The 26,981-nt window shown below is 38.1% G+C and overlaps 1 protein-coding gene across 1 annotated transcript in view; it reads right to left on the reverse strand.

The window, feature by feature from the left end:
- The window catches only part of CFH (complement factor H), a 37,412-nt gene extending 12,597 nt beyond the window's left edge, over window positions 1–24,815 (reverse strand). Inside the window, exons 1-13 of the mRNA XM_084528159.1 lie at window positions 24,656–24,815; window positions 20,452–20,637; window positions 18,846–18,951; window positions 17,450–17,526; window positions 16,096–16,290; window positions 12,656–12,826; window positions 9,688–9,867; window positions 7,977–8,168; window positions 6,532–6,708; window positions 5,384–5,560; window positions 4,103–4,282; window positions 2,729–2,902; window positions 1,374–1,556 (exon numbers count right to left, since the gene is read on the reverse strand). Of these exons, the coding sequence (XP_084384285.1) occupies window positions 1,374–1,556; window positions 2,729–2,902; window positions 4,103–4,282; window positions 5,384–5,560; window positions 6,532–6,708; window positions 7,977–8,168; window positions 9,688–9,867; window positions 12,656–12,826; window positions 16,096–16,290; window positions 17,450–17,526; window positions 18,846–18,951; window positions 20,452–20,637; window positions 24,656–24,716 (2,059 nt within the window). The 5' untranslated portion in view covers window positions 24,717–24,815. The remainder of the gene's footprint in view (window positions 1–1,373; window positions 1,557–2,728; window positions 2,903–4,102; window positions 4,283–5,383; window positions 5,561–6,531; window positions 6,709–7,976; window positions 8,169–9,687; window positions 9,868–12,655; window positions 12,827–16,095; window positions 16,291–17,449; window positions 17,527–18,845; window positions 18,952–20,451; window positions 20,638–24,655) is intronic.
- Window positions 24,816–26,981: the final 2,166 nt, after the last annotated feature.

Here is a 26,981-nt window from a genome sequence, read left to right on the forward strand (position 1 = left end):
TGAGGGTATTTATTTTGAGGGAGGAAAAAGGGATGTATCAGGGTAGGGGCATACAGCCGATTTTGAACAGGGAAGAGGAAAGACCCATGTTAATCTCAGAAACTGGATTTGAACAACTTTGCGCTCAATCTTGAACCACTCTTTTTTTCCAACTTGTGCACAGAAACTGTTCTCTGTGGAACAAATATCAAAAAGATGTGAGCAATCATTCTTCTCCATGCTATACATTTTTAAAACATCAGTGTTGCTCTTGGAAGATGTGTCAGAATTCAAACAGACCACCAGACTTTCCAAGGGAATCACAAGTCTTTTGGACCTCTGTCAGTGCAGAAGATTTTGTTGCTAATGGATTTTAGCCTGGTTTCTAAGGAAGGAGACCCACATGATTGCATATCCCTTTCTGCCTGTTCCCAGAACCCCTCCCCCCCGCGCGCGTGCAAAAAAAAAAAAAAAAAAAAAAAAAGTAGTTTTAGAATCTTCTGAACAGTTGAATAAAACATGGAAGATGATAGATATTTGCAAAAGAAAGTTCTCAAGAGCCCTGTGAAAATGAGGGGCAGCTGTAGCAGAAGAGCCACCTGTTGAAGATATTTCCATTTGATCTCTCTGTACACAAACTACACAAGGATCAGAGCTTGAGGAGAGAAGTATCTTGAGTGAGTGGGTATTTCTGCATATTAAGACATATTATGGGGAGAATAAAGGAATTTGTATGGCACTTAGATGAGCACTGCAGTTGATACAGAAGATGATTTGTAGGACAAAGTAAACTAGTCCATGAAAACACAATGTTTATTGGTTCTCTTCCTTAAGGACACTCCTAATTATTTTCTATATCTGCATATTCTCGCTTCAATTCTGAGACACTGTCTTAACAAGTGAATGGTACTTTTGCACTCCTGCAATTGACATCCATACTCTGTGGTCTGAGGTACACCATCTAATGACATGCACAGAGAGTGGGTGCTTGTGTCGAGGCTGAACACCTGACTGTAGAACCATTCACCATTTCAATGTCAGCACTATAAAAAAAATGTGGTGCATCTAACTCTAGCCTAGGGAAGACAGCAACACAATGCATATACAGTCATCACATTTGCAGCCCTGAGCCCCTGCAACATACAGTATTGTCATTGCTGGAAACAGGCCGTGGCATTTGTACTGAGTTTATAAAGCCTCAGGATGGAGGCATATCCGGCTTACTTTGTCAGAACATGTCCTGACCTACCTGGAGACTTAGTTTTACTTGCTTTTACTGTAACAGCATTTTTTTTTTTCCTAGTGATCAGTTGGCATTAGCTCCTTTACTTTACTTCTGGTTATCTTTGTATGGCAACACCACAGCTTTTTATATATAGAATTATGTAGGATACCAATGCAAGAAGGAGGAGGTGACCACTGTCCATCAACACATTCTATTTCCTTTGATCCAACCAATTTAAATATGGTGTCACATTCATATTCTGTTCTACTCCCATGCTGATACTGTTGCAGAGAGCCAGCAGCAATACTTCCATTGGTAATCTCAGGTGGAGGTCCACAGCCTCTGGGATTCTCTGAAATCAAAAGATTAATTTTATGCTCTTTACTCAGTACTATCAGCACACTTACATATTAAGTGCAGCACAAAATAAACTGAGATTCTTGCTTAAAGTTCAGAAAAATCCACAGAACAGGTTAAACAGGCTTTGACTATTTGGATTCATGTTGGGCTGCAGCCCATAGTCTGAGATGAATGACCCTGGCTCAGTCTACTCTCTTACTTCCATGTGCTGTCAATTTCCTGCCATGATAAAAGAAACAGTTGATGAAACAAAACCATTTTTAAGAGAAGAAAAGTGTTACATGGACATGCATTTCACAAAAAAAAAAAAACAAAAAAAAAAAACCTACAAGAAACAATGGCATGTTATGCAAATCACCCAGAAAGTAATATGTACCTCTAAAGGAATGAACTCTTGCCAAGGGAGCTTAACATGCTTTTGAGCTGAAGAGCTAACAACATAAAATATACTTGTTTTCAAATGCAAAAGAGAGTGAGCAAAAAGAAAGACAACAACATAACTGATCAAGCAGGAAAGAAATGTGAGAAATATGAGATGCTCTTGCCATCTTGAGCTTCCTTCAGAAGAAGAATAGGGGAATATGTCTTCCCTTCTGCATGACGTTGTTAATCCTACAGGATGCAACTGAGGAATTTCATAGTAAAAAGCCTTCACTGAATTTTTTTTTTTTTTTTGCCTTGATTTCAGCTATGTATCATCTCCAAAAACATTTTTTTTTAAATATAAAAACAGGATAGAGTAAGAGAGGGCATTGCTCAAATAAATAATTCCTGGCTGCCATATTGCAGCCTATTTATGTCTTTTCAAATAAATAATATTTTTTTCATACATTGCAGTGAAATTTTTTGCAAGTCATTTACCAGCTCACTTTCAGTTATTGCAGAACTCCAGTTGGCATAACTGAAGATAAAAGAATAAGGCAACAAGAAAAATATTTGGGCTGATGACCAGAAAAATGTTCTAGACATGTTCAATGTTTTTACGCACAGAAAAGTGAACATCATTGAAAATCCAACTGCTCAGACTCTTTCACGAGAAATAGCAGAATAATACCACATGTAGACCAGTACCTGCCCTTTTAGAGACAAGGTGACCACAAAAGTCTTCAGGACCCAGGCATTTTCATACATTTCCTCCCACAATAAAGTCAACAAAAGATTTACCTTTACATGTTGGTGGTGATGGAGACCATCCAAAGTAATAGCACTGAGCAGAGGCAGGTCCCACTCTTTTGTATTTTTTTTTACAGAAAAAATTCACAACATCTCCATTGCTATATTTATCCTCCCTGGGAGAAATATATCCATTGGGCACTATTGGTATTTCACATTCTATTTCTACAAAGACAAAATATTTTAACATATACTGTAAGACCTACAAAAAGTACATGAGATACTACTAATGGAAACAGGGGAAACCAAAAAACAAAATACACAGACGCACAGCCCTGAAAAAAAACAACATGGAGGCAATGACAAGAAACAAACTTCCCAGTCACACTAATTGGTTAGCTATCAAAAAACTACAGGCACCACTTTCAAGATAATCAATCTAGTCTTTGCAACTAAGACTAAACCAGGGAGAACCTGGAAGGGAAACAGTGTGGGAATTGACACAACCATACAAACCCATGAGGGGACATGGAGGGGCAAGTGAGCGCAAGGAGAACAAAGATCGGGATAGGCAGAAAAGAGATAAAAGGGACCAGTCATGTAACATTGTGCCAGTCAGTATGTTTGCCTGGCTGAGCCCTGCACCTGATCACTGCAGTCTGTCCTATCATCTGCATTTTATTAAATCTGTTCTTAACTCTCTCACTGTGTAATGTCACTCTCTATCCCCCTGTATGTAGCAAGGTTTAGGTGCTAGCTACTGGTGAGAACTACTGTATGTGTGTGAGTAAAAAAAAAATGGTGCCAGTTAAGTAGGTGGGGTTCCAGTGCAGCTACTGGAGCCTGTGGGGGTCTTTACCTTCCAGCCACTGGAGTGGGAACAGTATGTCCCAAAAAACAGCTACGGGGTGGACACTGGTGTGAGTGAGGCAAGCAAAGGCCTTGAGGGCTCCATGAATGCATGTGCCTGTGAACCTAGAAAGTGCTGTGTGTGCACCTGGACTAGTGAAACTCTATCTTTACCAGCTGAAGAGGAGGAAGGGGACGTAGCTGTCCATATTTATGTTTTATCTGAGTGCTGTATGCACGTGTTGTTGAGCGCAAGCCTTGCCTGTGGCAATTCATGTGGCTGTGTCAGTGTCCTGTGTCTGTGAGTCTTGGATATGTGCTCAGCTTTGTTACTGGTTGAACCTGCAAAGGGGAAAGTGGCAGCTGCATCCCTTGGCCTTAGCAGAGGTCCCAGATCCCTGTGGCACTGGCCTGGATTCCAGCAGCCAGGCAGGAGCGATTCTGGGCCAGAGCAGGTAGAGGAGGCAGTCATGCTCTTATCATCATTTAGCACTGATTATAACAAAACCAAATGAAAGAATAAAACTTCACAAAGTTCATACAGTTACACTGGTCAGCAAGCAGAAAAATATTTACCAAGACACCTGGGTGCTGGTTTCCATTCACCATTTATTTCACAACTTGTAGTACCAGTTGCCATATTATCTGCAGTTTGAAATCCCTCTGAACATGAATATGCAATTGTATCTCCAGGAAGGAACACGCTTTTATCTACATGGTCATCCAAAATGTGAACATCAGGTTTTCTACATGATCCTGTAGAATAAAATAATATTAGAGCATTTTGCAATCCAGAAACATTGCCTGTTGGAAGCATCATTGCTGTAGGTACTTTAGTGTGTGCTAGGTTAGTGGACAATTCAGGATATTTAAAACATTAAAAATTCTGCATTGCCAGCATATGAATTTAGAATATTATATGTAATACATTCACGTAGTATCTATTGCATTCTGCATTCTAGAAAGAAGGAGGAGTAGAATCTGGCACAAATTCCTTGGATTCAGTTCCTTTCCTTCCACTATTTATTTTTATTATAAGTGTCATATCACACCGTTTGTACTCCTGTTCCCCGTGGCCTTTTGTGAGCTGATCAGAAAAAAACATCTGTGTAAATTCAGTCTGAACCAAAAGGACAGGAGAAAGTGCTAGCTAATGTTGGTCAGTATTACAGACCTTGGCCTTATAACACCGGAAGATCAAATTTCCTCTTTTAGTGTCCTATACCCCCGTACAGGAGAGGAAAGGACTTCTAACAGGAGAAAGGCAACAACAGTATGGAAGTATTTCTCAGAAAAGAACACTCTGGTCTTTTTCAAAAATGTGCTTTCTAGCCCCAGGGCAGAAAGCACAGCCTAATCTTCTATGCACAGTCATAACATCTTTCCAAATAATGAATCACGTTTCTTATTTGGTCACTTTTAAAGAAAGTTATTGACATAATTCTTTGGCTCACAGGCATTTCTTCATAAATTGTCCTTCACAAGTGTGAAAGGTTCTCACCCTCTTATCAAAAATATTGGAGAAACTGGGAGTAAGATTGGGTATATGCACATTGTATCACCTAAAATCACTGGAGAGGGCAGTGATCATCTACTTCATAACACTGAGGTTCGAAAAAAAATAGCTCACCTAGAAGACAGAAGATATTTTCCCTGCATACTCACTTCAATTTTGCTTTCTGTCTTTCATTCTTGGAGCCCCAGAAAAGTTCATCTCTGAAGGCTCAGTCCTCTGTTTGACTCTCCCTCTGCTCTGTAAGAAACCTCTACCAATATAGATGAAGAAAATCAGAGTACATAGGGCATCTTGTTTGTACTAGTGGTTGCAACAGGGAGCTCTGAAGTTGTACTACTCACTGATGCACTTTGGAGTTGGAGTCCAGCCATTCTCTTGACACCATGTCTCTCCTCTGTCTTTTCCTTCTGGAGTTACAAAGCCATCATGACACGTATAGGTGACTTTTGCCTGTAAGCCAAACGTACCCCTTGCCGAGAGGAAAGAAGCATTGTCCAGCACAATATTCTTGCATGTTTCTGAAAGACAAAATTCCTTTCCAGTAAAATGCCGCTAAACTACATACTTATGATACCCAGAAGATGGAGGACAAATGAAAACAGCAAAAGGATTGAGAACAATTTTAAGAGCACATTATTTTCTGCTTCTGTGTTAAGCTCCCTTCCTCAGGTACAACCAGAATGTGAAAAGTCGAAACTCAGTGTTACTAACTGGTATTTATATATATATATTTTTTTGTATTTACAGTCATGATGCTCACTATTGGCTAATACTAAGAATTATCAAATTTTGTTTTGCTTGCTCATAGCTATGTGAAAATATCAGCAAGTGGCTGTCCAAAACATTCTATGGTAGGTGTCACTTTCATGCTGGAATTGTTTCATTAAAAAATGTTTTGACAGTCTAAAATAAGGAGGTTAGTTTGAATTACTTTTTTCCATATAAAATTGTTATATAAAGTATCTAGTCATTATATAAAGTTATCTAAAGTTTAGGTGTGACATCATAGCAATTTTAGGCTTGCTGCAAGTCAGGTTCAAAAGCTGGAAAGGGCATTAGGAGAGAGAACCTTCCTGTTCCTTGCTCCTTCATGGAGGCTCTAAGGAGAGAAGAAATTACAGGCTGTTCAAAGGGAGTGATTACTATTTATTACATTACTGTACTGCTGGGTTATAGAAAATTTCACTACCAAAGACCAAGAGGGTCTGACTCCCACCCCAGAGCTTACAGTCCAGGAGAACTGAATGAGCCTGGTGTGGCCATTTTACAGGGCATCATTCTGCATGTTTTTATAGCTACTGACCTCAGTAGCACGCAGGGACTCAAGAGCTGCATGAGACAGCTGAGGGAATCATGGCACTGTGTTTCACATGTAAAGCACCTATACTTAGAGTTACCCCAAGCAGCAGTGATGGATTAATGCGGGTGATGTGACGATGGATTTATTGTTTTTTAGCTAGAAATTGTGACAAAATGTAAGCACACTCACTCTTACGGATACATCTTGGGAAAGGTGACCAGCCATTCTTTGTGCATGTAACTTCACCACCTTCACTTTCAGTATGATAGTCTTGGTTGCAGACATATTGACTTCTTTCACCTTCCGTGTAAATATAACGATTATATCTGAAATAACCATTTTCCAGGCGTGTTACAGAGCATGTTTCTAAAGAAGAAAGGTAAGTACATTTAACCACAGTAATCTGAACAGCTAAAACTCAGGTACAATAATGCTTAGGAAGACCGTTACCAAAAAAGGGGCCTCCTAGCACCTTTCTTTATCATTCTATTCCCCAAAGACGTCCATGCTCAAATCTGAATTAAAGTATGCTTTCCTTCACTGCCCTGAGGTTAACGTATCACAGGAGCGGGAGTTCAAATGACCCCATAATGCAGTAAGAAGTGATCTGGTAAACATTAGTCCTTACCATAGTTCATAAGCAAGGCTGGCTAACTGCATTGCATCTAGTGTCATGAGCACTAGCTCTGGTACGGTCTGCTGAGTCTCTCATATGTTGATGCCTGTGCTGAGACAATTTTTGGCATTTCCCCTCAGGAGATTTTACCATCTCTATGCAAATGCGTCTCAAATCAGCTGTAGAGATTTTACCAACTGCTAAGCATGCTGGCCCTACGGATGGATGAAGGAATGCTGTGGCTCCATTATTGGAGTAACTGCTCCTTTCCTCTGGGTGGGACTCCACTTCTCCCCTGCACTGACCTCCACTACGCTCAGGGCAACTGGAGAAAGACCGACCTTTTGTTGATCTTTCAGGTCCTATCGATAGGTAGGAACTGTAATCTGACTGAAGATGGGGGATATGAGAGAAGGCCTCGGCTCACTGGTTTAAATATTTTCTATCGCTGAAAGATTAAGCCAGTGTATCTGGATCTCTTGCTGCAGCAATACTCACTCTCAGCTTATTGTGAGAGTGTGCCACCTGGCCAGTCCCAAACGTTATCCAAAAAGACTGGGCAGTGAATCCCAGACAGCAACCTCTAGACAAAGTGCCCAAGCCACTGCAGGAATAATACATTTACACAGAGAAGATGTTCTTGGAATGTCTTGCTGCGTGTGCAGGTGAAAGCAGATACATGCATGGGACCTAGAAGCCAGAGATGAAAAACATTTCCTAAATCTTATTTCTCTTATTTTTTATTTTTTTTTTTAATCTCGGGGATAGGTAAAGGAACAAAGAACGTCCCAAACCCAGATTTATCATTTCAGCCTTGCTCACTTCAGAGTGTCACTTATCAAGTGACTGAGCTCTGCAGACAGGATAACAGTCTGGGTGAAGTTCCAGGGTTCAACTCAACCAGTTATACTTTAACAAACTGTACGTTGCTGCTACTTGCATTCCACCAGCACGAGTTCTGCTGCACAGATCATCAATAATCATAACAAAATTGAGCATATAGTAGAAGTGCACTTACTGAGGCATTTTGGCTCTGGATTCCAGCCCCCTTTTGAACAGTATATTCGAACGACTCTTTCTCCATTTGGGGCTAAGTAGCCATTACGACAGTGGTAATCAACATACTGTCCAATCCTCATTGGAAAGTAAGAGTGTGGCATTCTTTCATTTATCTTGCCATTTTCTATCACTGGGTAGTCACAGGGTTTCTCTTGAAATAGAATTTAACAGCAACAGTATCAACACATGCATGGCAAAAAGCTCAGCACACAAAGTCCTAAATATTAATTCAGATACCACTTCATTATTTGAGTGTTTCCTGGAACTGACAGAATCAGAACTGCACACTTTGGCAGATCTCAAGGAGTGCAGGATCAACTAGGCTGTGTTCAATCGATGTCTACAGCTATGCTGGTTGCCTGTTTTCATTGCAATCAACAGAAATCCAGTCCATCTTCTTGGTGGACACTAGAGGCTGATTCATGCAACCAAATGTAAGTATTAATTCTATGGCGAGATAACACAGTTTCTTCACAGGGTCTCAGCTAAGTGTACTATACTGACACTGATGGGAACCCAGGCAGCTAGCTCAGATCTAGACACTAAAGTGCAGAGTCTAGCAATTGTTGTAACAGCTGTCACCATTTTTATTTGTCACTTCCGAGATCTTACACCAAAAGCTCTTTCTAGCTTTACTCTTTTTCATTTTAAAATGTGATATTTCTTTTGTTTTCTCAGTTCCTCAAAAGCGCTTTTCAGGAACAAGTCAGGCTTAGCAGCAGCTGTCACTCAAAGATTACCCAGGGTGTCCTGCTTGGCCAAGGCAGCTAGGTTCCTCCTGACGTGCCCTGAACCAAAGCCCACATGCTGGGGGTGAGGAGGATGGGGAGGAGGGATCAGCCACTGAACGGACCATTTAATAATGAGAGAGGTGGTCTCCAAAAGATTCCTCAATTTCAGAATCTACAAATAGATAAATGCTTAATCCACTTGTTAACAATGTACTTTTCTTGGATAGATCACATAATTTTACCCAAAGGTTCATTTACAAGACTGATTTTGTCAGGGTTTCTTTCACCTCCTTCTGTTTTGTATGTTTTTCTTTCATTTTCAGTAATCAAAGATCAAAGACCAATAAATAATGAAATTGCTGACTTTTGTTTTTCTACTGCATATAATGGGAAAAACTATAATTGTAATTAATGGAAGTTTAAGCCAAAAAAGAACTCATTACCAATCAATCAAGAGTATTTTGTTTTGCCATTTGACAGAGTATAATAAAGCTGCAATTGTTCATAACATATCAACACAAAACTGCAAGCAAAAATCTAAAGTTCTGGTTAACATGATGAAACACACCTTCCAACCATCACCTACGCATTGGTTTGGATATTTCAACACTCACTGTGTCCTCTTATCTTGACTGGCATGCTACTCCTCAGTTGGACTACAAACCTTCCTGTCAGGGAGCTGACTATTGCAGACTTTACTATATAATTTCACAAATATAGTAACAGATAATGCCCATGTTTATAAACATAATGTACATTTACATTATACCTTTGCTTCTTAGCTGTTTGTTTTCTAAGCCATTCACATTAAGTTTTATAACACCAGGAAACACAATGAATAAGCATTTTTTATTTCCTATGGTGCTGAGGTTTTCCTCTTGAGATATTTCCAAAATAACAATCGTGTATATTGTGCCTTCACTCACAAGAGCTACTTACCAACACAATCTGGAGCAGGCACCCAGCCTCTGCTGGTGCATTGAGCTGTGTTTTTGCCAGACAGTGTTCTCAAATGATATCCAGGATTACAGTCTATTGTGATCATAGCCCCTTCTCTGTAGCTGTTTTCTTGAGGTCTAAAGATCCCATTGGGAACTCTTGGAGGAGAGCATAGAATTTCTAAATGGAAAGAGAAAAATGCAGTGCTAATTTGAAGAATGCCTTTATATTAATTGCAGAAGTTTTTATCTTCACAGTCTATTGACCAAAATTGCATAAAATAACTTTCAAATAGAGATGTCTTAGGGAGTGAGGCAAACACATTCTTTATAAACTGGAGCTTTTTTTTTTTTTTTTTTTTTTTTCCACTTGCAATTCAGAAAATCACACCAACACACTCCGGGCTGGGAGGGGATGATTATACAGTCACCACAAGTTGGTCCTCCTGTGGAGTGAAGGTGGATGAATCAGCTGCATACATGTGCTGCTTAGTCATCTAGGCTCCTGGTAAGTCAAATAAGATCTAGAACAACTTCATGGTAGCATAAAGCTACAGGAATGAAGGAGGACAGAAATTATTTTATATTTTCCTACTATAGAATGACCTTGGAGAGGATTTATAATTGCATACAGCCCAAGTATCAGAGCCCAGTATATCCATGTCTGGAAGAAGGCTTTGTTTGTCACTTCTCAAAAGCAGTATGCTGCTAAACCATAGGCAATGCATATTCATTAGTATCATTACTAATCTTGAAGCAGAAAGTTCAAGGACTGAGTGGGCACTAGGACTGACTACTCTTTGTTTCTAAAGGAGTCTTTCTGGAAGAGGTCCCAGGAAGGTGGGTGGCACATAACATCCTGTAACACTGCCCTTTTGCAAACATTTTTTTTTTCCAGTTTCAAGTGTTCTTTGGCAATTTCTTGAACATGATTTGATACAGTATAAAGATTTCTCCAAAATGTATATCAAATTATTTCAGCTAGGACATCATGCACATATGTCTGCTTGTGGGATTTGGAGTTCTAACTGAAGTCTTTAAGTACTGTAGCTGAGTGAAACTAAATCAAAATCTGTGACCCAGATTGCAGATGTCCAACAGGACTGATGTCAGAAATCATGGATTTGTCATCTGAACTGCACAGACGGCGTTTGGGAGTTAGAAAGCATAAGGGAGTTTCATCACTGTAAATGTATGAATTTGTAGAGATCCTTAGACAATTTCTGATGGGAACTCTGAACATCATGAATAATGTGGTTGCACAATTACAGTTCCGGTAATAGTAAACAAACTGCTGTCTTCATCGTAGGCTAAGAGTCATGGACAGCGGCAGGATTCACGCAAACCATGTTACTTTAGTCTCTGATTATACATCACTTCAGGGCCAGATTGGTTCTTTAGGTTAGTGAATGTCAGACATATTGTACCTAATTCTTGGCATAATGTCTGTGTAGAGAGCACATTTCAGCTAGCTTTGTGTATATTGCAACACTACAATTCCACTGTATTTTTCAGCCTAGACACTCGTGGCCATCAATGGACAACTTACCCTTCCGAGACTGGACTACTTCAAATTTGCTCTTATTCCTATGGAAACGGCCATAACCACTTCAGACTGTTCTCCCTACAACCCTGTCTTACTATTTCTCAACCTTAAGTGAGGATTTAAATTTGAAAGGTACTTTTTGTAATTTCCACTCATTTTTTTAAAAAGGTGCACAGAACACTAACAATTTCTTACTGAAGGTCTATCAGTGAAACAGAGATCATTTTTGAATTGTTCCTCTTTCATTGGAACTAGTTTCTCAGAACTAGTAGCTCAGAAATTTCAAAAGCTAATGTAACAATGAGCAAACAGGTGCTCAGTCTACTCAAACTATGGTAAGACTCAGGAACACTCAAGAAAAATGCAGAAATGAGTTCAGTAGGTCAGGAAAACCTACTATTCTATTGTCTTCAAGCCTTCTGTTGTTTCACAGGGTCGTACAGGGTGAGATGCTGAGTGGCATTTTACTCTCTTAAAATTACAAGTAGCAGAGTGGTGGCTACAGTGCCACAGCATCTCAGCTACTGAACGTGGAAGACTTGAAGATGCATACATTTGTAGCTCCACCTCAAAGAACTGTTTGTGATTCATAAGCAAGTAGGTCATCAAGCTGAGAGCCAGTTTTATCCATACTGCTGCAATTCATATGGTATCCGGTATTTAACCCCCTCTTTTTATTTTCAGAACAGCCACTGACTTTCACCAGTAATATTCAAGTTAAAAACAGTATACTTGAATTTCACTTTAAAAAGTATCATGTCTTGATTTGAAGACAACAGGACTTCAGAAATCATATCGCTTCTCTAAGTTGGTTTCAAATGTTAATTTTTCTGTGCCATTAAAAATTTCAGATTCTTTCTATAGTTATAATTTCTCCAGTATTAGTGGTTTTTCTGCTTGCTTCAATAATCTTTTTAATGTCTGATTTTTTTTTCCATCCCTTCACTAAAGCATTTTCACTGTATTTTGTAGAAGATAAAGAGATTCAACTTTATCCTTCCTATGCAAATTAAGAATTATTTATAAACCAAGAGTATTTTTGCTATGTTATCCCCACTAATTCAGAGTCACAGAATAAAAAAGGCACAGGATAAAATTAAGCAGCTTCTAATGCTAAAGTATTTCATCATCCATCTCATTTAGGCAGTATATGTGAGCAATTCTATCTTCATAGGCCCATCCAACTATACTCAAGTATATGCTTGAGTATATACTCAAGAAAGGCTGAACTAACCATTTTTTGCTATGGCCTCTCATGGAAAACTCATATTCAGTTGTTTTGTCACGATTTTCATGGTGTATTGGCAAGATGTGGATGATTATTTTTTTTAAAAATCAATAAACTAATGATAATGATTATGATAATACTGAAATTACTTCCAAATACAACCAGTGCCCAAAATAACTTTAGGAAAAGGCAGACCAGTGCAGTAGGGGGTAGGATGCCATCCAGATTCAGTACATAGTGCATCTGCTCTTTCACCAAATGTGTATCCTTCTTCACAACCAAAGTGTAGTTGTTCAGACTCCTTGTAAGATGACTTTGAGTTACGCACAAATCCATGAGGAATTGCTGGTACATTACAGATAATATCTGAAGTTGAGAAAGACAAAACGCATATATGTTTATCAACTTTTATTTGCCAAAAATAAATCTTTATTGGAATATATATATACACGTATATTTTCCACGTAACTTCACAGAAATTTTGTCCTCATAAATGCTTTCATTTGGAAACCATTTGGAACTTATTTGAGATCTCTTCAATGACCCAATTGTAGGTGCCAAGTAGAAAGTACAGTGTAGTACAGCTACAGTAGGAAACTGAGTCAAAAGACAGCTTTCAGGGCTATGCTTTGTTTTTAATGGCTTTCAGAATCAGTATATACAGAATCGCAGAATTGTCTAGGTTGGAAGAGACCTCAAGATCATCGAGTCCAACCTCTGACCTAACACTAACAAGTCCTCCACTAAACCATATCACTAAGTTCAACATCTAAATGTCTTTTAAAGACCTCCAGGGATGGTGACTCCACCACTTCCCTGGACAGCCTGTTCCAATGCCTAACAACCCTTTCAGTAAAGAGGGCTTCCTAATATTCAACCTAAAACACCCCTGGCGCAACTTTAGCCTGTTCCCCCTCGTCCTGTCACCATGCATGTGGGAGAATAGACCAACTCCTACCTCACTACAGCCTCCTTTAATGTACGTATAAAGAGCGATAAGGTCGCCCCTGAGCCTCCTCTTCTCCAGGCTGAACAAGCCCAGCTCCTTCAGCTGCTCCTCATAAGACTTGTTCTCCAGACCCCTTACCAGCTTCGTCGCCCTTCTCTGGACTCGCTCGAGCACCTCGATGTCCTTCTCGTAGCAAGGGGCCCAAAACTGAACACAGTACTCGAGGTGCGGCCTCACCAGAGCTGAGTATAGGGGGACAATCACTTCCCTAGACCTGCTGGCCACACTGCTTCTTATACAAGCCAGGATGCTGTTGGCCTTCTTGGCCACCTGCGCACGCTGCTGGCTCATATTCAGCTGACTATTAACCAATACTCCCAGGTCCTTGTCTGCCTGGCAGCTCTCCAACCACTCATCTCCCAGCCTGCATCTCTGCTTGGGGTTATTGTGCCCCAGGTACAGGACCCAGCACTTGGCCTTGTTGAACTTCATACAGTTGACCTCAGCCCATTGGTCCAGCCTATCCAGATCCTCCTTCAGAGCCTTCCTACCCTTGAGCAGATACAGTATGGGACATTCTAAAATAAGCAACTAGGCTAGCTGAAATTTATGATTTTTTCATTTTTCAGATAATTTCATTTTCTTGTAAGGAAAGCTTGAAGCTCTCTCATGTTCAGTAGATGATTAGTAAAATTATAGCATCAACAGAAAAAAAAAGCAATAAACAATCTGGCAAATTGACATTAGAATACCTAGCTATCTATAAAAGAACCCCAGCATCTCCAGCTCCTTGACAAACCAGTAAAACTACTGAGATCTTGCAGTTTCCAAAATCTGAATTCCTGAAGTGAGATAATATTTATGGCTTTGTTTCCTAGGCTATAGATAAGGACACCAAAAGGTTATCCTGGATTCGTCTGCTGGATGTATTTTATACTTACCCTGAAATATATTTCATCATAGATGTCTTTGTTTAATAAAATTCACTATATTCTACGAATGGTGCAAGGACTTGCGTTTAATACCATTTATGTTGTTCAAATTGAAATAAATGGGTGTTTCAAAGTGGCAAAATTTAACTCTGACATTGTGAACAGACCGTACATGTATCTGACATCCTAGCAAACACACCTGGTCTTACGAACATATACTTTCATATGAGATAACATATAAATAATCTAAGAAACTTGTTGGACCAAATATTTGACAGAGATTGTTACTTCCTGTGGTTCATTATGTACTGACAAGCCAATCGCATACAATTCAAATTTGGAAAATGGGAGGAATAACACCATTCACCATGACAGGCTGGGGGTCAACTGACTGAAAAGCAGCTTCATAGAAAAAGACTTCACAGTCCTAGAGGACAACAAGTTGAACAGGAGCCAGCATCCTGGGCTGGATTTAGACAAGCATTCTCAGCAGGTCCAAAGACGTGGTCTTTGCTCTCTACTCAGCACTGGTAAGACCACATCTGGAGCACTACGTCCAGGTCTGAGCTCCCGAAAACAAGAAAGAGATGGACATTTTGGAGCAGGTCTAGTGAAAGTCACAAAGATAATTAAGGGAACTGACAGATAAAGAGAGGTTTAGGGAGTCTACAGAAGAGAAGGTTTTTTGGGGATCTTATTAATTGCATGGGAATGCACAAAGCTGTGCTGGGGAGGTTCAGACTGGACATTACGAAAAACTTCTTTACTGTGAGAGCAGTCAAACACCAGAACAGACTTCCTAGTGAGTGGTTGATGCCTCTTGGACATTGATGGGAAAGGTGCATTTGGATGATGCCCTTAAAAATATGCTTAAACTTTTGTTTAGCCCTGAAGTGGACAGGCAGTTAGACGTGATGATCCTTGTAGGTCCCTTCCAACTAAACTATTCTACTCTATTCTATATAAATTTCTGACTGTAATTGGTGACGTGGAAGAAAAGATGATGGAACCATGCCTTCTCACTGGCAGGAAGTGACAAGATGAGAAGCCACAGGCACACAGAGGTACAGAAAATACCACTTAAAATAGGAAAATAATTTTTACTTGAGGGTGGTCAAACAATGGACTGGGTTGCCCAGAGACGCTGTGAAGTCTTCATCCTTGTGGATGTTCAAAAGCCTACTGGACATGATCCTGGGAAATTTGCCCTAGCTGACTCCATTTTGAGGGACCTCACCTATTCTGTGATTCTGTAGAAACTGAACATGATTTAACCTTCTAACTTGTCAAAACACAGTAAGTAGTTTGAAGAAAGAAAAATCCATCATGATTTCTTTGCATTTTATGTAGCTTACAAACATGAATGAATTAGAATCATACTTATTTTTTAAACTAGGTTCATATAGATTCAAAATAATATATCATTACTCTGGTTAAATAAACACTGAAGTGATTGAATCTTATGTAGGTACTGAATCTAGTTTCAAAGAATTGAGTGCAGCCTGGCAAACCATTTAGCTTGTAGTTAAAATGCAGAACAAACAGGTGGTCCATTTTGACTATGTTATCATACAATATTCTCTGATTTCTCTTTCTAATCCTACTTTTGCAAATATGTAATAGACATTGTTCACAGACAAGCTATGCTTAATTGCTGTGCAATAAAGTGAAAGCTTTGTAGTTTCCTAGGTGGTAACCAGTCCCTAGAAGTATGTGAGAATAAAGCTTATTGCAGATAATAGTGTTCCGTTTACCTTGGCACTGAGGTACATCGCTATCCCATCTTCCATCAGAAGAGCAATGTATTTCTTTAGATCCAACAAGCCTGTATTTTTTATTACATTCAAACTCTACAACCTGGCCAAAGGAATATTCTTGGTTTAGCTCAAATGCACCAGTCATAACTATTCTTCCATTTTCTGGTGCTTTTACAGGTAAGCATTTTGCCACTGGAAAACAAAATAAAGTAAAGCAAAACAAAACAAAAGCAAAAAGATAGCTATTTTGATGGCTATTCTCTGAAATATATTGATGCACAAAAGTTACAATACAGATAAACCACTGAAATTACCTTAAACATTTTAAAATATATATAAACTTGCTAGGTATTCTGATGCCATTTATAACAGACATTTCAACCTAATGAAAACTCCTCAGGCATGAAAGGAAAATTACATAAGGACTTTGAAACTGCAGTATCTTATTGATGTGACACAAAAAAAAAAAAAAAAAAAAAAAAAGTTGGAAAACATTGCTCTGCATTGTGCAGGGAACAAGCTGTATGCCTAAAATTGAGGACACTCAAAATTCAGTCAATTGAACGTGGAATACCCGAGAACAGCTATTAGGAAATCTTAATAAATAAAAAAAAAATAAATCTAACATTACAAATTTTTAACTTTTAAAAGTAATCATCTCTGGGAAGAAAGGAAACTTTTTAATAAAGGAAATTTTTATAATCACACAGGTTTGAAACTGATAAAAAGGTTTCCAAATTCAGGGAAGTATCTAAACTATCCAGTTTATTTGGTTCTGGGGACTGGCTGTCTTTTGTTCTCATTCTCTCCTACTAAGATTGTTCCACTGTATGCTAATAGGGAGAAGAACTGTAAACAAAACCTTAATAGCTAAGATATTCACAATGGCAGAAAAGGAAACAAGCTACAAACAACAGACTTTCACGTACCTGTGAAATGTCTTATCCCAACTGTCTTTTATAACTGTGTTTCACAGATACCTACACATTTGGGGTCTTTATGTAAGGCAAAGCTTTAAGCCTGTCTGCGGGTGACAAGACTTAGTTTTGAGAGTGCTTTTTGATAAAAGCTTGAGTGTTTACTGGATTAAAATGTCTGAGCAGGCATTGTAAGAGTTTCATTATTGTATAACTTGAGTTTAGACATTTATATATCTATGTGAATTAATACTAGAGGTTTAATCAGTGAATATAGTTGAGTTGTTATTAACACCATGAGAAGTCATAATATAGTCACAATAGACAAAAGTAGCCCCACAGAGAGTAGCAAGATCATAAGCAAGTTCTAGATAGTATCAGACAGATAAAAAAAAATAACTTTGATAAAGAATTAAACGTCAAACTCCACTTACCTTCACAGTGCGGGATATCATTGCTCCATCCATCTGCCAGGCACTCACGGTAATTTTTTTGGCTAAGCATCTGGTATCTTACAAGAAAAAAAGTAAACAATAAATTACAGTCTCATGACAGAAACAGCAGTGCTTCTGTTTTTGAAGCACAGGAAGTAGGTTTCAGATATTCAATTACAGACTAACCAAAATATAACAAAAGAAAACAGTATTTTTCTGCTTGTCTCCCCTATTTTGTTTCTTTTACATGCATATGGCAAAAATATAAAACCAAAAAGAAAAAAAATCATAAAGTAGGAAGTAATTAGTAAGGTATATTCTTCATTATAGATACACCAAGCTTTGCCTAGAAAATAAATGACCTAAGGGTGATACACACAATCATTAGCTAGCAGAGTAAATCTCATGCTGTCTATGCTTCAGTATGAGTGAAAGCCATGGGACAGCCATACGTATTCCATGCTTTGCTGAGTTAGAATTCTCTTAGGTTTGAGGGCATCATAGCCACAACAACATTGCTTCTGCTTAGTCTGGAATGAGCTCCGAGAGGGATTACAGTTAGTCTGAAATGACAAGCATTTAAGGAATTAAGAGGAATATTGATTTTGCAACTCATATTTGTACTAGACTAGATTCAATAATACATTTCAGCACCTCAAAGTGTGCAAAAGCATGGCTAAACCACTGTATTGTGTTTATGGCTGATTTGCATTTCATGAGGACAGAATGTTGTTATTAGCATGTTTACTTAAGTACAATACTATATATTTGCCTTGCTACAGTTTTCATTGGAGAAGATGAATAGAGGGAGAAGAGAGAATTTCTTTCAAGCAGTAAGTGAAGAGATGTTATCCAGTCCAACAAAAATTTCTTCCTTCAAACATTTTTTACAAAGCATTTTGTTTCATAACTCACAGAAACGATTTAAGCAGGACTTAACGGTTGTGGTTCTGAATAGGTGATTCCATTGTACTGCCTAATGACTTCTCCAGATAACTGCATAGTGACTGCCTGCTGAGAGCAAAGATTCCAGCATGAGCAGTTGTGTTTTCATCAGCTATCTGGTCAAGTCATGAGGCAGCTTTACATGCAGACCATTAGTTTTGCTTTCTACTTGGACAACCATGATTTCAAATGAGCTACAACCTTATTTGTTTCAGACAGTCTGGATGACAGCTTCATGTATGTGAAGTACAGTTAATTCAATACCACCAGACATGAGAAATAGTTATGTTTAGTATTACTGTAATCTCATTATTTTAAATTAAACATTAACTAAATGTTCTTAAATATTAGTAAATTGCAGCTGCTTTACAGATAACAAATCTATTACTGACACTTCTCTTATCATTAAAGCCTTAAATTAAGTCCCATATACTGAATTAAATAATATTACCCATCATTACATCTGTACTCCACTCTAGCACCAAAGACAAACTCATTTCCACTGGTAAGTTGAAAGGAACCAAACTCAGTATCTCCGGGATGTCCACAGGGCTTATCTGGTAAGAAAGAGAGAAAGAAAAAAAAGTACTTACACCATACATAGAGTCAAAATTTGAAAGACAGCAATTTTGTATTAATTAGTAGAGTGTATTTCATGCAGAGTATATGTTCAAAAATACTCAGCTTTAGCTTAATTAACCTCCTTTAATGAATCACTGTTTTCAATGAGAACATATTAGAGTGAGAATTGGTTTTATTTATTTATTTTTAAAGTAAACAACAAATTAGGAGCTTTCATTCCTTTAAAAAAACAGCAGATCTCATCTTAAGTTTTATGATACGTTTAATGGCAGGATGTAATTTCAGTTTTTCATATACTTTCTGACATAAACTGGTTCAAATCTTCCACCACAGAAGCAATCCATGACTGGAAATGAAATTTCCTCAACCTGATGGGGATTGTGTTGAGTAAAGAGAGATTAGATGAGGCCACAGGAGTCCTGTGGTCCTCAGCCCTTTCTGCTCAAAGGACTGTAAAATAAACTACATGGCTAAACTTTATTAGGCCTCAGAAGAAATCCTTCATGATCCCTGTCAAACTAGGCATTTTCATTTCTTGGATCATATCAACATCCTTGTTTTTTCCAAGGAAGAGGTGCTTGAGTAGGCCCTAGACTTTCTCCAGTGTGACACAGAGGAAATGGACAACCCCATGACCAATTTCACTGTTTAGTGTGGCCTCTCATAGAAAGGGGATGTTATCACTTAATCTGTGCCAAACCACCACTTTTTACCTTCCACCCACACCTTGCCAATATCAGCATCTGTTCACTTGGTGGCAGTATTTCCTAAAATATGTAACTAAAAAGCTACAGCAATTTTTGTATAATTGAAAAGATTTGTGTGCACTAAGTACTTATATAAACACATGTAAAAATAAGAAGTAATTAACATAATTTAGCACAGGAAAGATAAAATTCTGACTGCAAGATGCCAGAAAAAAATAACAGAACTTTTTTTTTTATTTTTAACATGCTAAAATACAATTCTTCCATAGCCTGCCATTTATAGGCAATGTACAGTGACTTGTTATTTTTATTTAATTTAAATGCAGAAAGGTCTATATCAACTGTTTAATGGACCTCTTTGTTGCGGTACCTTAGCTTGTGTCCCAGATATACTATAATTGTATCACTTAACCAAAACCAGAAACACAGCTGCACAGACATACATAGAATGGTGCTAGAATTAAAAGTGTCTTGGATATTCTTAAAAGCAATTTCTATTCTGATAGCAGATACACAGATTGGGTTGGTAAGGCTGGCCTAGCATAAATCTTCTGTAAAGCAAAAAAAATAAAAATCCTTTGACCTGGAGAAAAGGAAATTCCCCAAATGTTTCCTTTTGCCTAAATGCCTTTTAAGATGATATTTCAAAGGATGCTGAAATAAATAATGTACAGGTAAAGGTGCAATTGAAATTTCACATTAACTTTGTTGGTAAGGTATGTGACACGCCAGGTCAAATGTTTGTATGTATTTTGCATAAATACTTACTTCTGCATTCTGTCAGTGGGTGGCGTTGCTTCCATTCTCCATCATCACACTCAAACAAAATTCGTCCATATTTTATATATCCAGGCCGACACCTGTATGTTACTTGAGTACCATGTTGATAGGGGGGGTTGTTCCATGCTTCAGTAGGCACTTCTTTAACTCTCCTAGGAGGAGATTGTTCACAAGCTAAAAATTATAAATAAAAATATTGGTGACTGAGGAACATGCTACAAACTCCAAAATATTTTTACAATAGAAAATGTAGCAAGAAATCCTGGTAATATTTGTAATTAAATGAGCATATCTTTTCTACTTAATCAGTATAAAGAGTCACTGCCAAGAACCCATATGTTGTAGGGACAAAAACTACATACTGTACAGTCACAGTTCATTAATATATTTTAGTTGCAAAGACTGGGACCAGATATTAGTGCCCCAGCTCAAAACACAAACATCTCTTACCCTTCCATCAGAGGGAGCTGATGGGGGAGCAGTCCTTTCATTGCCACAGAGAACAACTTAGTGCACTCTGTAGATTTCCTTTCCAGTTATTTTCTCCAGATGCCACCGCCATCCTTACTGACATTAACTCATGTGCCACTTGATCAAGTTCAGTCAAATCTCCCTTTGCCTTTACATTCCCTAAAATTTCTGTCAGGCTAAAGTTATCCGATATTCCAAAACATTTCCCCCTGTCCATGAGATTACTTCTTATGACATGTTACATGATGTAATCAATTCTGGGTATTCACTTTGACCTTTGTAAGCTTCAAAGCATTTCAACTCAGTTTGGGGGGTGATGGCTGTCTGATATTTCTCATTAGCTCAATATCATACAGTCTTCCCCAAAAGTTCCTTACTGGGCCTTCTTCAGTGTTGAAGAAATTTACAGCCAACGTAAATTTAAAAAAATGAACCTGAATTAGGGTAATAGCAGTTTCTTAATCGTTTCTCAATGTCTTAATAGAAATTTCTGAACTTCTTAATAGAAGATTCTCAACAGTTTGAGAATGAGAATAGTCAGACTGAAGGGGAAAGAAACAAATGCTGGGAAGATGTTAAGAAAGACAACAATCTAATGTTAAGAAGGTTAACAAATGTTTTATTTGTTTATAATCATTGACCTGATTTCAGTGACTAATTCTCTATGCCTGAGTGACTGAAATGTGTTTATTTTAAAGGCTGAAACTTTACCCATAGAAGAGTCTAGACAGTCTAGCTGATTAGATACAAGTAGTCTGTTTTATATCTGAATGTCAAAGGTGAGAATTCATCAAGAAAAAATAAAGCAATCTCTGAGAAATTAAGCCTTAGAAAAGAAATGAAACCTCCATGTAGAAAAGAAATGGGAGAATAAATGTTCACTAGGCAAAGATATTTCTTGGTGAGTAAGATTCATTACTCAGTACAGAGCTGGCACCAAAATCCTCTCACCAGTTTAGTTGTCAGGCCACAGGTCTGAAAAACCATCAGTACTATCACTGGTACTTTCCTACATGTCTAAGTGCTGTGAAAGTGGATCTACAGCAAAAATATTTAGGATCTTTCCTCATGCAAGGGATGTAGGGTTATAGCTTGCTGAACTAAACTGGATTTCTAATCCAAAGTGAGCAAAATAAATCCTTACTCTTCCTTATCAAAGTGTGCAAAGTGAATTTTACTTTAGGTAAGACATACCCCTGAACATTCACTGTTTCTATTTCAGTTTGTGAAATGCCAACCAAATCAGGCAAATTTTTGGAAAATTCTTTAAAGCTTTGGGGAAAAAAAAAAAAAAAAAAAAAGTATAATTAAGTATATTTTTAAGTATTCTGTAGCTATGATATTTTGAAAGTATGAAGAAAATAATGCTCATTGTGAGATCTAAACTTTCTTTTGACTGGCTTAAATACCCAGGAAAGGTAGACAAGACTTGAGGATACTGCTGAAGTGATAAAAGAAGAGTTTCAGTTTGCTCAAAAGTTCACATTTTTTCCAACTCTTTTAGCTATTCTAATAACAAGCATGTTCCTTCTAACCAATCGTTCTATCTTGAGTATATAAGATTGCTCTGTCCACCAGAGGGTATTATTACCCTACTATCAAAAGAGAGAGACTTACTTTTATTAACAAAATTCATTAAGACACATTCACATTTTAATACAAAATATTCCTATTGTACATATGAGTAAATTGCTTAAAGAATCCCCCACCTCAAAAAACAAACAAACAAAACAAACAAAAAAACCCACATGTTTATCATGACATAGTGTGCCTTGGTCTATTAAATTTCAATGAGATTGACATTGAGTATGCTATGATTTCTCCAAACTGCTAAAAAATTTTCATATGGCAGCAAGTAAGTAAAGCTTAAGTCGACGGTAATACAGAGCAATGTTGGATGTCCAGACTGAATTGGCTTCTGCAATGATGGAAATCTGCAACAGTGCACTTGGGTGATGGCTGGAAAGCCACAGGCTATTCAGTAGAGGGATAGCTTCTCTTACATCTGAGTTGTTACACTTTTATTGACCCTTGTGCAGGCTAGGGACTCTTAAGTCTCTTCACCATTACTAAGACATATTTGCTTCTGGATTTAATTTCAGCTCTCTGATTGTTCTTCACCACTACTGCCCTGATGTCAGACTATGCCATGGCAAGTGTTACTCTGAAGCGCCACAGTATGTGTATGTATTTCAGACTACAGTTAATTATTCTCTCTCTCTTTTTTTTTTTTTTTTTTTTAATGCAGTTTCTTAGTAGTTTGAGAAAAATAACTCTGCTTACAGAATGTACTTCAAAATTGTATTAATTGTATTATGTACTTTGATCTGGGTACCTAGTAAAATTGAGATTTTTTGCATTTTTATATTATAAAGAACGGCTTAAATGCTTCAAATCCCTTTGTGGACAGCTGGAATTAATGATTTAGTACATATATGCGACTTGGTTAGAAATAGCTCAAACTGCTTTCTCACCATAATGCCAATAGCAATTTCCTGAAAGCTAAGCACAAACTATGAATTTAAGTAGAAGTATATTTCAGCACTTGTGCAACAACCTAGCTCTCAAACAACTCACACAGACTTCCAATATGAAGCTTGAACTAAGAATCCAGCATGGCCCATGGTAGTAGTTGTCCCAGATGGATCAAATATTGCTACATTTGCATTCCTTTGTTATCTCTTTAATCTAAAGAAAGCATTGTGAAAAGAAAACACAAATTCAGGCAAACTCTCTTTTCAAATTCCAGGACCTTTCTAGACTACTTTGAAAACAAATTAATGATTAGTAGTTGCATTGAAGCAGCATTTACTGTAAGTACATATAAAAAAAAGATGATACCATTCATTAATATCAATATTTTTCACTTTTTTTAAAAAAAAAAAAAAAAAAAAAAAAAGTAAAATCTATCAGATCGCTTTGATTAATAAGGTATTCATAATCTTCACCTAAAATTAAAACAACCTGAACTGAGCACAGACACATTAGCTCCAAAACAGGCAGTGCCCTTTCTCCAACAGTTTAAGAAAACAAACAAACCCCCTCCCCCAAAACAAAACAAAAACTAAAAACCCATACAGAAAGCAAAGCAATTAAATAATTAAACGGGCACTAAACAACATAAACACAATATCAAGGAAAATAAATTTAACAGTGAAGCAGAAAACATCAGTAGAGCCTTCTGGAAAAACACCCAGAATACTAGCTACCTCTTTAAATATATACAAAAGCATATCTGTATATATTTATCTCATTTAATTGATGAATATACCACAGAACAAGTTGTCATTCAACAGCTATTTTGTATGCTAAGTCAGTCACTAAACATTTATTTTTCTCAGATTATCTCATAGAAAAAAAATACACATTAATTGAATATTCTCTATTTTAATCTACCAACTATTTACAAGTTTTAGATGTTAGAATAATTAAAAATATAACAAATAACAAATGATTTGTCCGTTTGTAGTTTATAGAGATGATAACCATTTAAAAAAATGTGCAACAGTTTAGTAACAGCAGTAGTTATCCAATAAACAGGTGAAATAATACTCGTGACAAGATACTGAATCCTGTGTTAAATATTACCAGAAGAAATCTCAATTACTGTTGACAGAACTTCATTAAAATAGGCTTCAATTTGAACATTTTATTTACAAATTGTTTTAGCAACAATCTTCCTACACACTTTAAGCATTTTTTTTTTCATATTAAAGCTTACCTCTTTCTGCAGTACAATACACCCAACATAGGAGGAGAGCTGTATAGCCCAGGAATGACATTCTAGTGACTCAGAAAAGGCATTTAGTACTGTAGCCAACTTTTTTTGATTACTTTATGCACTCCTATTTCACTCACTGAGTGACTTCAGGGACTGACCTTGCAAACCATTTATACTGTGAGTGATTTCAGCAGTCACTTCCCCTAACCCTCTTGCAACACACAAGGGTTTATTTTTTTTCCTCTCCAAATGTTGCTAAATAAATAAATAAATAAATGCCTGTCAATTTTGGATGACACTGTCCCTCCCTGCGGTGTGCTTGTTTTTACATCATACCTCCGCCCCCTCCCCCCCAAAAAAAATAAAAAAGTACATATTATTTTTTTTATGTTCTTATATGTTTAAAAAACAATAATGAATATTAAATGTGTGTAAAAATGAACATCTTTGCTACATACATTTAAGACCTATGTTGAAAATAACTGAAATACAAAGCAGACAAAAATACAAAGTGATTTACTAACCCTTAGTTCTTGCATAAGATAGCCCACTACTTAGATCAGAGGTAATATATTTCATCACATAACCCTTGGTGATGCTGAAGAATTTGTTTCAGTATCACATGAGAAATTCCAAGATGGAGAAGATGTGAATTAGTGTAATAACTATAACATGGATAACGAACTGTCCAAAGAAAAATGATATGGATCGCACAAAAAGATGAACCACATGGTAAACTGAACTAATGGAGGAACTCTTTGTGGATTCATGTTAGCAACAGTCTTATTAATACTTTCCCTAAATGTCTTGGCTTTAGAAGAAGTGCACTCCACATAGAAGGGGAGTTACTTGACATTGAGAATTTGGAAAAAAAAAAAAATCTAAGTTTACAAAGCATTCTCAGGAGACAGATGAAAAGACAGGTGCTGACCTCTGTATTGGGTTTATGTGGCAAGGTTTTGGTAGCCGGGGGCTTCAGGGGTGGCTTCTGTGAGAAGAGTCCAGAAGCTGCCTCATGTTAGATAAGGGCCAGTTGCAGCCAGCTCCAAAGGGCCCCACCGCTGGCCAGAGCCGACAATAAAAGAAGTTGCTTGCACCTCTGTGAGAGCAGATTTAAGAAAGGGAAAGAAACTACTGTACAACAGCAGCTGGGAGAGAGATGGGTGAGAAGCAGCCCTGCAGCCCCCAGGGTCAGCGCAGGAGGTGCTCCTGGCACAGAGCAGAATTTCTCTTGCAATGAGGTCCCTAGTGGAGCAGGCTGTCCCCCTGCAGCCTGGGGGTCCCACATGGAGCAGATCTCCATGCTGCAGCCCATGGAGGAGCCCCCAGTGGAGCAGGTGGATGTGGCCTGGACGAAGCTGCAGCCCATGGAGACCCCCGCAGGAGTAGGCCCCGGGCCAGAGCTGCAGCCCATGGAGAGGAGCCCACAAAGGATCAGGGGCCCTGGGGGGAGCTGCTACCCATGGGGGACCCATGCTGGAGCAGTTTGCTCTTGGAGGATGGACCCCATAGTACAGACCCACAGTTGGAGCAGCTCTTTTAGAGCTGCTGCCTGTGGGAAGCACATGCAGAATCAGTTTAGGAAGGATGGCATCCTGTGGGAGGGACGCCATACTAGAGCAGGGGCAGAGAGTGACCATGAGGGAGTGGCAGAGATGAAGTGTTACAGACTGACTGCAGCCCCCATTCCCTGTTCCCCTTAGCCGCTTGGGGGAGGACGTAGAAGAGGGTAATGGGGGGAAGGTGTTTATAGTTTGAGTTTCTCACTGCTCTAGCTTGTTAGTAATAGGTAATAAATTACATTAATCTCCCTGTGTTGTCTTTTATCCTTGACAATAATTGTTGAGTGATCTCCCTGTTCTTATCTCTACCCTTGAGACCTTTTCATTGTATTTTCTCTCCTCTTTCCCTTTGAGTAAAACCACCACAACCACACACTGGTATGTGGTGGTGTCTGACTAGCATGGAGAATACATAGATATGTGCTTCCAAAAAGACACATAACATATCCTCATGATAACTGGCTTAGGTAGCCTACTGGTATAGGTTAAGAGAGTGTTTAGAAGAGAGATTCCAAATCAAGCCTGAATTCCAAAGCAGTGAATTTTTTTTTTCCTTCTCAAAATACAGCTGGAGGTTTTTTTTTTTTTTTTTTTTTGTCTTTTATTTATTTACACCTAGACTGTGTTTCCAGTTATCCATTTAAAGGAATAGCCTTGCTGAAAACTAGCATTCAGTTGTTTCACCTACAAGAAATCTGCCAGACAGTAAAACACCTCTTCCTTTCCCTCCCTCTTTCTATTGCCAAGTGGTTCATAAGTGGAAA

Source organism: Aythya ferina (genome assembly GCF_964211825.1).
Source record: "Aythya ferina genome assembly, chromosome: 8".
Lineage (NCBI taxonomy): Eukaryota > Metazoa > Chordata > Aves > Anseriformes > Anatidae > Aythya > Aythya ferina.